Genomic DNA, 12,605 nt, shown 5'->3' with positions numbered 1-12,605 from the left:
ATTAGTGGAACATAATCAACAAAACAAACAAGCAGGCAAAATATATCCAGAGACATTGAAATAAAGAACAAACTGACAGTAACCAGAGGGAAAGTGGGAGGGGATAACAGGGAGAAAATGGGGAAGGGCCATCGAGGAACATGTATAAAGGGCCCATGGGTACAACTAAAGGGGGGTAGGAATTAGGGTGGGAGGTGAAGATGGGTGGGGTGAGGGAGAGTGGTGGGGGATAAATGGAGACAACTGTACTCAAGCAACAATAAAAAATGGAAAAATCAAAGACTTGAAACCATAAAAATCCTAGAAGTAAATGTAGGGAGTAAAACCTCTGACATATCTTTTAGCAATATTTTTCCTGATATATCTCCTTAGGGCAAGGGAAACAAAAGAAAAAATAAGCAAATAGGACTACATCAAACTAAAGAGTTTGGGCACAGCAAAGGAAACTATGAAAAAATTAAAGAGACAACCTACTAAATGGGAGAATATAGTCACCAATAATACATCCAATAAGGGGTTAATATCCAAAATATTAAAGAATTCATAGTACTCAACACCAAAAAAGCAATCTAATTTAAAAAATGATCAGAGGACCTGAACAGACACTTCTCCAAAACCATATAGATGGCCCATAGACATTGGACCATGTCACTAATGTCACCAATGTCACTAATCATCACAGAAGTCCAAATCAAAACCACAATGAGATACCACCTTACACCTGTCAGAATGGCTATCATCAATAATTCCACAAATGACGCCCTGGCTGGTGTAGCTCAGTGGATTGAGCTCGGGCCTGCAAACCACACGATCGCGGTTCGATTCCCAGTCAGGGCACATGCCTGGGTTGCAGGCCAGTTCCCAGCAGGGGACTCACAAGAGGAAACCATACATTGACATTTCTCTCCTCTCCTTTCCTTCCTCTCTAAAGATAAATAAATAAAATCTTTAAAAAAAATAATAATAATTCCACAAATGACGAGTTTTGGTGTACATGTGGAGAAGAGGAGACACTTGTGCACTGTTGGTGGGAATGCAGTGGTACCTATATACAATGGGATGTTACTCAGCCATAAAAAGAATGAAATCTTACCATGTGCAGCAGCATGAATGAACCTAGAGTGTATTGTGCTCTGTGAAATAAGTCAGTTGGAGAAAGAAATACCATATGATTTCACCTAAATGTGGAATCTAAAAAGCAAAATAAATGAACAAAATGGAAACAGACTCATAGACACAGAAACTGGGCTGGTAATTGCCAGAGGGGAAGAAATCTGAGGGACTGGGTGAAAGAGATGAAGAGATTGAAAAATATAGATCAGTTGTTACAGAACAATCACAGGGATGTAAACCACAGCATAGGGAAAATAGTCAATAGTGTTGCAGTAACTATGCATGGGTACTGGAAATATCGGGGGAAACAGTTTGTAAAGTATATGATTGTCCAATCACTATGCTGCATTCTTGAAACCAATAGAAAATAGTACTGAAAGTAAACTGTAATTGAAAATTTAGAAAATAAAAAAAATTCTGCTGCTCTAATTAAAGAAGTACCTCCTCTAAGCTTGGATCTTTATATGCTGGATCTGCATGAAGTTATTATAATTAGTCATGTTCACAGCCTGACAGCCACTTACTAACCTCAGCCATATGATATTTTATAACATTTCATCATGCCCAATTTACAAGTTGGTGGTTTTCTACACTGCCTTATTAGTCAATCTTCATATGCTAACCAAATGTAAATGGCAGAAATGCCAGCTTAAATGGCTCTCTGGATTGTGGATTCTAGGAGCTTCTGAAAGGACAAACCAATTAGTGTTCTTTGCCAAACTCCTCTTTAAATGGGGGCTCCTCTGGCTTCAACAGCCCCAATAAGGGAAATATAAAGAGTATAAAAATAACTCATAGATTTAGTTCTCTATCAAGTGTAGTTATAGAATCAAAGTACAGCTGTTCCAAAGGGAGACTAAGAAACAGGTATGGTCAGATAAGGGCTATTTATATTACATTTAACAAAATATTGCCTTAGGTTAGAAATTATACATAAATAACTTTTAAAATATCATATTTTGCCATGTATAATATGCACTTTTTTCCAAATTTTTGAAAGTTCTTGTATCTGTTCTTGTGTTTTGTAATTATTTGTTACATAAAATTTCTTGCACCATAATATGTTCAAAAATAAATGCCACAATTCCCTTATAACACAAAAAATATCTAAATATAAATGAAAATAATTGAATTAAAAATTAAAATGAAAGTTTTTTTTCTGAAAGTTTGGGCCAAAAGTGTGGGTACATGTTATATGTGGGAGCACATTGTACATGGCAGAATATGGTAGTATTTCCTAGTGAGGCAGCTTAGTCTGGCACCCTTTACTTAATCTAACAAACATTTGCCAGAAATCTTAATCTCACCCTAATCCAGAAACAAAATACAGTTTTTGTAACTAAACCCAGAGATAATTGTTGAAAAGTATCATTTAGTTGCTGAATGCGATCTTCCCAAAGGGCTCACAAATTCACTTTTTTCTATACACTGTTCAACCTGAAATGGGTTTTCCTTATTATGAATATTCTTAGAATCATATACGTATATTTTTCAGACCATAAGATGCACCTAGGTTTTAGAGGAGGAAAATAGGAAAAAATTTGAAGCAAAAAATGTGGTAAATATTTAGTAACATAAATAACATAATATTTTACCAATGTAAATGTAAGCAGAACTCAACAGCAGCATTAACAACCATTATTCCTCCCAAATTTAGTGGGGAGTGGGAGGAGTGTGTCTTATAATCTGAAAAATATGATAGATGAGGAGCATTTCTTTTGTGGCTGTTAAATGGGACTTTTTCATCTGCAAAATGAAATTTAATGCACCATGATAATAAAAGTTTGAACCTCATAGCAAACAAACCATATGAAAAGTATCGTGAAGGAATAAAAGAAAAGAACCAAAGGGCTCTCTACTTCAACTTAGTAGTATCCACTTCAGTTTATTCATTGGCAAGACCATCATTTTTATGTCCAGTGACTTAGAGAAGATTATCAAAGTTTTTTATTTTTGAGAATCAAGACCAGGGGAAGGTTAATCCTCAAGTTATTTTTAGTCTAGTTCTTTTTAATCATAAGCTTCTTTTTACTATTTTTAGAGATATATATCATTTTAACACAAATAAGAGATCATTTGAAAATATATCATCACATTTTAAAGTGGCAGAAAAGTGCCAATAAAAATAAATTTTAAATTATGATATAGAAATAGGTGTCTCAGTCCATTTCTATGTTCACAATGATTAAATATTGCTATCGCCATTGCCTAAAATTGTATTAATAACTTCCAGTGATGTCAAAATGCTAAATTCTGTGTGGAAACAGCAATATTTAATCATTGTGAACATATATAGACTATATGACTATATAGTATTGTGGTAATTTTGACAGCACAAGTCATGATTTCTACAGGTTTAAGTAACAATGCTAAGGCATATTTTATTAGAGTTTTTTCCCATGAGGATTTTATTTATTTACTTGTTTGTTTGTTTGTTGGGGAAGGGAGAAGAAAGGGAGAGAAACATTGATGTGAGAGAGCAACATTGATCAGTTGCTTCTTGTGCACAAACCTGCAACCTAGGCATGTGTCCTGATTGGGAATCGAACTGGTGACCTTTCACATTGCATGGTGATGCCCAACCAATTGAGTCACACTGGTCAGGTGTATAAAAAATACCTAATAAGGTATTTTTATACACCTTATTAGGTATTTTTTATTCATTGTTAATATATATCTAGTACCCTGCAACCAAATTGATTTTTAAAAATGCAGTATTTTATTTGATGGCATTTCCCAATGCCTCTGGAGATTTCTATTTGATTTGTTAGTTGAAACCATGAATGTTGAGGACAGGTGAGTTGGAATTTTCTAGAAGGAAAGAAACTTTCTAACTTTCAAGTGCAAGTGACTGTACTTGAGATTAAACATCATACAAAGATGAATAAGACAAACTTTTATAAGAATAACTTCCATTTTTTGCTTAACTATCATTTTTCAGGCAACTAATCTTCACATTAACCCTGGAAAGTAGGTAATAATAATACTAACATGTCATGTTTATCTGGTGCCAGGCACTGTTCTTAGTACTTCACTAATATTAACTCACCTAATCTTCATAGTATGAGGTAGGTACTCTTACTATCCCAGAAGAAAACTGAGATACAGAGGTTAAACAGTTTGTCAAAAGTCATAGTAAGTGGTAGAGCTGGCATTCAATGTGGACTATATCTAGGATCATTGCTCTTAACCATTATACTCATCGCCTTGAAAGTTTTTAGTCAGAGACAATAAACCTGAGAGATTTGATGAAGCTTACTAAAGGTAATATAGTTAGGGTTAATGCCCCAGTTCAAATCCTGGTCTGACTGATTGATTCCAAAGTCCAAACTCTAATCTACCTGGGAAATGATGTATACATGAATAAGTACGAAAGAGCTATTGAAGAGTGAAACTGAACTGTCACTTCTTGTCAAGTTTATCAGGGAAAGTGTGGTGGAATAAATGAACCTTGAGGGACAATTAGGATTTTTTGATGAGGTGGTTTGGTTAGGTGTGAAAACAGTAAGTGTGTATGGAGTGTATGTGTGTGTGTGAAGTGTTAGTAGTAGTGCCAGAAAATAAATCAGAACGTGATTGATTTTAAGTCCCCAAAGATAGCCCCAGGGAATATAATAATTTAAAGAGAAAGACTAGCCTATGAAGGACCCAGAGAAGAGATATCTAAAGAAGGAGGAGAAACTTTGGAAGATGGAATGATTCAAGTAACAAGAAGAGAGTAATCTTAGTGTCTCATTGCAGCTGAAATATACAAAAAGAAATGTATTGACAAATGGCTACCAAATTTGTCATTTGGAAAGTCACTGGGGCCTCTAGGGAGACTATTTTTACTGGTGACTAAGAAGTCAGATTACAGGTGGTTGAAAAAAGAAAGAAGGGAAGACAGGAAGTACAGACCACTCACTGGGAAATCAAAGATGAGAAGATGGGAAATCAAAGTAGAGAAAACAGTAGCCAGAGGTGGACATGTGCTCACAGCAAGCTAACATACAAAGGTCTAAGCTTATTACTAGCTGAGCAGAAGAGCCAGAAGAGAGGTGGAGGTTCATGTCTTCGTAGCTGCTCGAAGTTTTAAAAAAAAGTCTAGGGGAACTGCTCATTTGTTCAATTAACATGATTAACTTTGTAGCCAAATTTAATTGAAGTTTCCCCTTCGCTATTCAAATACTGGATTTGTACTTGGAATTCATAGATTTGGCAGAGAAATAAGCTTTCCTGAAATGTGCAAACGCAGCTACAAATAAGACAGAGTCTCTCAAGTGTTTTTAATTTTTTTTAAAGTGCCAAAATAGTCTCCCAGATTTGAGTCTACCTCTTCTCTCATGCATTATGTAGCATCTTACTTGCTGGTACCTTTAGCTGATTTGAGGTACTCCCTATATCATTCTCTTGATCTTAGGACAAGTTTCCCCAAGATTCCGGGTGAAAACCAGCATATATTTTTTTGGTTAAGGAAATTTATTTTGGCAACTGAGTAGATTACAAAGAAAAAACATAGTTCTGTAAACACCATTCTTCAACAGGTCTCCAAGTGTCTTGATAGTGCTGATTAGTTCTTGTTAGAAAGCTGGTCAGGACATTAGGGATGATATCCATTTTTACTGTGGACAAACTTAGGCAGGCATCAAGGGGGCTCAGTTTTCCACCAGAAGTTCACTGATCCATGTAAGTCATTAAAATCACCAGAGTAGGTCCACTGTTGGTGAAATTGCAGACTGGTACAACCATTATGGAAAACAGTATGGAATTTTCTCAGAAAACTAAAATTGGACTTGCCTTTTGACCCAGCAATTCCACTGCTAGGATTGTGTCCTAAGAACCCTAAAACACCAATCCCAAAGAACATATGCACCCCAATGTTCATAGCAGCACAATTTACAATAGCCAAGAGTTGGAAGCAACCTAGGTGCCCGTCAGTAAATGAATGGATCAAAAAACTATGGTACATATACACAATGGAATTCTATGCTGCAGAAAGAAAGAAGGAGCTTCTACCTTTTGCAACATCATGGATGGAACTGGAAAGCATTCTGCTGAGTGAAATAAGCCAGGTGTTGAAGGACAAATACCATATGATCTCACCTTTAACAGGAATCTAAACAACAAAACAAACAAGCAAGCAAAATATAACCAAAGACACTGAAATAGAGAACAGGCTGACAGTGACCAGAGGGGAGAGGGGAGGGAATTTCAGGGGAAATAGGGGAGGGATTTAGAGTAACATATATAAAGGATACATGGACAACAACTGAGAAGGGTGGAAATGGGAGGGAGGTGGGGAGCACAGGGGGTGGGATGGGTTGGGAGTAATAGACAGAAAACTGTACTTGAAAAATAATTAAATTAAAAAATTGGAAAAAAAAGGAAATATAGTAGATTTATGCCTCCTGCAGTCAGTCTAAATGTAAAATTGTGAATTGTAATAATAAAACCAGTAAGAGCATTAAAATTTTTTTTAAAAAGTAGCCCTGGCTGGTGTAGCTCAGTGGATTGAGCACGGGCCTGCGAACCACACGATCGCGGTTCGATTCCCAGTCAGGGCACATGCCTGGGTTGCAGGCCAGTTCCCCGCAAGGGCCAATTCCCAGCAGGGGATGCACAAGAAGCAACCATACATTGATGTTTCTCTTCCTCTCTCCTTCCCTTCCCCTCTAAAGATAAATAAATAAAATAAAATAAAATAAAAATTTTAAAAAGTAAAATGACCAGAGTATACTTTCAAGGCATTCATACCCTTGAGTGCCCTCATTTGCCCCTCATTTCTGGGAAGTCTTTTGAGGAGGAGTCGTCTATATTCAAAACAGTGAGGCCTCTGGCTCACTCCTTAGATCTGTTTCCAGAATTGAGTCCAGGCTGACACAAATGACATCTGAAGAGAAAAGTCTGTGTCAGACTGGAGATACCTAGAACCCATTTTTCTTTGGTCCAGGCTAACTAGGCTGCCTGCCATTGTGTACTGGTGTTCTGGCTGGAATGTTTCAGTGGTGTTCCAGGTCTGGCTCAGCAATTTGCTATTAAGACACTGTCTTGTCACCAGAGGACCACGAGGATGGGACCACAGAGATGGGACCATGGGAGTGGGCTGGCTCACTCCTTAACCTCCTCTCATTTGGGTGACAAGAGAACCTAGTTGTACTAAATTCACTTCTGAAAAATCTGTAATCAAAACCACTGTAGTTTCTAGTTTTGAGAAATTTGGTCATAGAGTTTTCCCTTAACTTTGTTGTCTTTATCTCATCACACCATTAAATTAAAAGGTTTCCTCTAAATTAAGTATTAAGAAGTAAAGTCATAGTAATAACATTTTGCCTATTTTTTAAGAGAGAAGGATAATTAATCTTCATAATGTCTGTAATGTAGTTTTTTAGTTACACTAGGAAGCATCATGGAAGCTAAAATTAAAGCTTTAATTAATGTTAGTGGGAGTGCACATGCCCCCCAGGAAAACATGTGGAGCTCAGTTTCAGCTCCTGAACATTAGGAAAGGTGACACACATTTTAACCTCATCTAATCCCAATAATGTGTTAGGAATTTTAATAACCATAAGGACTATCAATTATCAAATACTCCATGCCATTCATATTTCAGCTGTATGTGGTAGATTGGTAATATTTATTCCTGTGTTACCCAAAAGATGACTGAAACTCAGAGAGACTAAGTAAGATTCATGTGTTATACATAGGGTACCTAGGATTCAACTTCAAACTTCTCAGATTCCAGCCCATGCACTGAACTACTAGATCCAACTGTTACATTAATTGAGACACTAAAACAGCTCCTTAAGAAAGGTAGGTGTTCAAACTTGCTTAAGTTTAATTCACAGCAAGGGAGATTTGGGAACACTTAGGGCAGAGACTACAGTTCCTGAATATAAACTCTCTTCATTATGTAGTGAATAATTCTGCCTTTATATATGATAAAACATGTTCTTTTTGGGCCCTGGCTGGTATGGCTCAGTAGATTGAATGCCAGTCTGGAAATCAAAGGGTCACCAGTTCGATTCCCAGTCAGGGCACATGCCTGGGTTACAGACCAGGTCCCTAGTAGGGGGCACATGAGAGGCAATCACACATTGATGTTTCTCTCTCCCTCCCTTCCCCTCTCTCTAAAGTTAAATAAATAAAATCTTTAAAAAAAACAATGATGTTCTTTTGGAGGATATTTGATAGTGTCCAAAGTAAAATACAATAAAAGAAAACAAAAAAAAGCTGGTAATGTATTTGACAAATTGAATAATCTCACATTAACTCTCATGGCATTGTTTGATTACTTATCTCTTGAAATATCTTTACGCCCTGGCTGCTGTGGCTTAATGGATTGCGCACCAGACTGCAAACCAAAAGGTCACTGGTTCAATTCCCAGTCAAGGCACATGCCTGGGTTGCAGGCCAGATCCCCAGTTGGAGACATGCAAGAGGCAACCAATCAGTTTTCTCTCTCTTTCTCCCTACCATCCCCTCTCTAACAATAAGTACATAAAATCTAAAAAAATAAATAAATGAAATATCTCTGAGGGCAATAATAACTTAAAAAAATTTTAGGTTAGTGAAGCCTTACCTCTATAGGGCACACTTGGGATTTTTTTTTAGTCCAGTAAAACATCAGAAGCCGAATATGATTTATTAAATGAGCCTCTCGTATCCTTCAAATAAAACTTCTTTGATACATATGTAGACTCTCTCTAGACTTGTCTAACTGCCCATGTCCTGTCTTGTGTGGACATGTCTCCTCTTACAGATTATAGAGGGCCCAGTGTGAGAAGACTATAAGTAAAAATGTAGCCAGTATACACTGAAAAGTGTTTGAATATTGAGGTAGAAGTTGATGGCTTTCCTTACAGATTTTAGGTAGGTAGGGACACAAAGAACCTTTAGAGTTTATATTTTCTTAAGGGGAGGCGGAGGTGGTTGGAACTTTCCAGGGTGTGCGAGGCACAAACGGGGACCTTTCTCTTTTCCTGTGAAAATACTCAACACCCCTGCAGCACTCTTTGTGACAGGAGAAGTCCCCCGGGCCGGGCAGGGCAGCTGTGCTTGTTATCTTGCTTTTCTCAGAGCAGGCGAGACATTTGCCACCTAGATCCTATTGGTAAGTGGGAAGAACTGCAGAGTGATCAGTTCTGCAATGCCATTAGGAAAAAATAAAAGTTGGGTAAGTGCTGTTGAAATAAGTTTTAAGAAGTAGCTTATGCCATCTTGAAAAGGGAAACATTGTAAGATCATTTTTGTTAAGCAATGATGACAGAGTGATATATTCTTCTGTTTTTAGTTTTTGTTGCTTGGTTTTTAATAGAGAATTTCAAACATCTAAAGTAGAAAGACAGCATAATGAATGCTATCATTGCCTTCAGCAATTGTCAACCCATGGCCACTTTGTCACATACTCCTTGAACTTCCCCCCAGTATTATATGAAGCAAGTACTATGGGTTGGCCAAAAAGTCTGTTTAGTTTTTTCTGTAAAACAAAACATGCATTTTTCATTTTCACCAATAACTTTATTGATCTGGATATTTTGAGTATGTCAGGTATCCCCTGCTATTTATTGGTTTCTAGTGGGTAGAGGCCAGGGGTGCTGCTAAACATCCTCCAGTGCATAAGACAGCCCCACAGCAAAGGATTATTTCACCAACATACCAGTAGTACTAAGAAACTTCACAAATCACCTTTGACACATTCGATTTTGACCGTACCTTCTCCATACACTGCACAAATCTTTTTGTGTGTATCAGTTGTGTTTTACCTTTCTTGAAATAATAAAGCATAATATGCCAAAAATGCTGTGTATTTTCTTCCATCTTCAATATTAAAATGGCTGCATGAAAATTCACCAACTTTAATATTTTTAATGCACACTGATAATGACAGCTGACACAATAAACTGAACAAAATTGTTTGGAATGATGTTAAAAACAACTAAGCACTACTAGAGTCTTGTACAGAAAAAACTAAGTGAACACTTTGGACAACTCAGAAGTTCATGAGTATTTCAGTACATATCTCTAAAATATAAAGATTATTTTTGAAACAAAACTGCCATACCTAAAACATTAAAATCTCCTAACACCATCAAATATCTAATTAGTGCCAAGAGTCTCTAAAAGTTAAAGTACCATGACCAAGCACCGCTCTGCCCTGTAACTCTAAGTGCTGGGAGAAGCAGAAAGAGGGTTCTGCATTTCTGGAGCATGTAGTCTAGTGGAGGTGGCACCCAGCTCGTCCTCGTGAATGTACAATTGTACAGCATGCTTCCACACTGTGATGTGACTTCACACTCTAGTAAGTGCTGTGAAAGGAAAAGTATTTGGAGATTTGCAGGCATGTGACAGGGGTCTGGAAGTGGTGTTAGGAGATGACACAGAGAAAGGCTTGCCTGATGAAGTGGCAGTTGAACTGAGATTGAATGATGAGTAAGTATAGATTATATTCCTAAAATGTCATTGAGCACTTTTACCATTTCAGACTCTTGCCCATGGTGGGAACACTGTGCTTGTCAGCATTCCACTGCATAGAAATGTTTATGCTGTATTTGTTCCAAGAGTATTTGTGGGACTTGATACCACCTGTTTCCACCTCCTTAATTTTCATACTTGTATTTTAATTGGTTTTACAAAGAACTTCAGATGACATTATAACCTCCACTTACACAGAGAATGCTTTGCAATTTAATGAGTCTGAATCTGTGTTCTTGAACAGTCAGCTTAATCTCTTACTCCTTTAATTTTCTCCTTTGCTTTCACCAACATTTTTTATCCCTTCTCCCACTAGTTCTAGATAGTATACTTTGAAGAGAAAAATGTTTATTAGCTCTTAACAATGAAGCGTTCTCTTTACTTTAGATAAATGCACATTTTGAAGCTGTGTGTTTTGCAAATGAAACAAAGAAATTGATCCATTGGCTCTTGCCAGTGGATTTTCAGTTTAGAGTTGAGAGTAGGGCTTGCATCCACCTTATGCATATATATGCACTTTTCCAAGTAAAGAAGAAGGTTGGAGAAGTGAGGTGGGGCAGGTTCTGTGTGATTGGCAAAATGTAAATGGAGTCTTCATAGGACATCAACATTGGTTACAAGTGCAACATTATTTTTTGACATATGACTTTTACATGGTTTCTAATGCTAAACCAGATTTGAGTCAGTCTTCCATACCCAAAACAAAACAACAGGTAAGGATAAATGGTTCATAGTTATAAAATGCTAGAAGGTCAGGTAAGGCTTTCAAATGTAAGTAATAATTAAGAGAAAATGTTTCTGCACACCTTTGTTACTACCCAGATTACTTCTACAGAGATTTAGATGTGGTGCAAGTCAAGTAACATGCCCCAAATTCAATGATTATTCCTAGTAAGTGTGTGATTGATAGATTGACCCTCAACACTAGTCTAATAATTGACCTTATTTTGTTTCTAAATCCAGGGACTTGGACTAGTACATCAGTTTCAACTTTTTATTGTATGTCAAGTCCCAAGGTAGCTGCTAAACTTTGTCAAGTGAATCCCATAGTTTTTATGATGTGATTTCCATTGAAAGATGCAGTACCACTTAGAACATTAGATTTTTAATGTTTTGGTCAAAGAAGAGGTATATGTTAAGGTGAATAGCAAGAATTGTGGCAGTAAAGATCAAATACTACATGTTTAGGTTAGAAGAGTACGACAGTTTCTTACTTACTTGAAAACTGTCACCTTTTTATCCCATGAAGAGAGAAATAGATGAGAAAATTATAATACTAATGGAATTTCTTTTGTAATATTTAAGAGCCTCTAATAATTTTCCCATACATATTCTTTTTCTTTGTAGGAAAAGCCATTGACAAAATCCTTACAACGTGGAGAAGACCCCCAGTTTGATCAAGTATGTGATCGGTTATGTATGTTATATCTGGTTTTTATTTATTTTTTTTATTTTTATTTTTATTTAACTTTTGTTCAAGTACAGTTTTCTTTCTTGTATTCCCAGCTCTGCCCCCCCTCCCCAGTGCTCCCCACCTCCCTCCCATCTCTGCCCCCAACCTTAGGTATTGTCCATGTGTCCTTCATACTTATTCATGTGAGTCCATCCCCTTTTCCCCTGTGATTCTCTCCCCTCTACCCTCTGGACCCTGTCAGCACATTCTGTATTTCAGTGTCTTTGATTACATTTTGCTTGCTTGTTTGTTTTGTTGTTTAGATTCCTGTTAAAGGTGATATCATATGGTATTTGTCTTTCACTGCCTGGCTTATTTTGCTCAGCATAATGCTTTCCAGTTCCATCCATGATGTTGCAAAGGGTAGGAGCTCCTTCTTCCTTTCTGCAGCATAGAATTCCATTGTGTAAATGTACCATAGTTTTTTGATCCAGTCATTGACTGATGGGCATTTAGGTTGCTTCCAACTCTTGGCTATTGTAAATTGTGCTGCTATGAACATCGGGATGCATAGGTTCTTTTGGATTGGTGTTTCAGGGTTCTTAGGATATACTCCTAGCAGTGGAATTGCTGGGTCAAAAGGCACGTT

The 12,605-nt window shown here is 37.0% G+C and overlaps 1 protein-coding gene across 4 annotated transcripts in view; it reads left to right on the top strand.

Moving 5' to 3' along the window:
• Window positions 1-12,605, top strand: part of FRY (FRY microtubule binding protein) — a 449,099-nt gene that overhangs the window by 150,650 nt on the left and 285,844 nt on the right. For all 4 annotated transcript variants that reach the window (XM_037037290.1, XM_037037291.1, XM_037037293.1 and 1 more), the window contains exon 3: window positions 11,911-11,964. In XM_037037290.1, the coding sequence (XP_036893185.1) occupies window positions 11,911-11,964 (54 nt within the window). The remainder of the gene's footprint in view (window positions 1-11,910; window positions 11,965-12,605) is intronic.

The sequence above is a fragment of the Sturnira hondurensis genome, unplaced genomic scaffold (assembly GCF_014824575.4).
Source record: "Sturnira hondurensis isolate 20B ecotype Veracruz unplaced genomic scaffold, ASM1482457v3 Scaffold0022910, whole genome shotgun sequence".
In the NCBI taxonomy this organism is placed as follows: Eukaryota; Metazoa; Chordata; class Mammalia; order Chiroptera; family Phyllostomidae; genus Sturnira; species Sturnira hondurensis.
The sequence above is the reverse complement of the archived record's forward strand: the minus strand, read 5'-3'. Positions and strand labels throughout refer to the sequence as shown.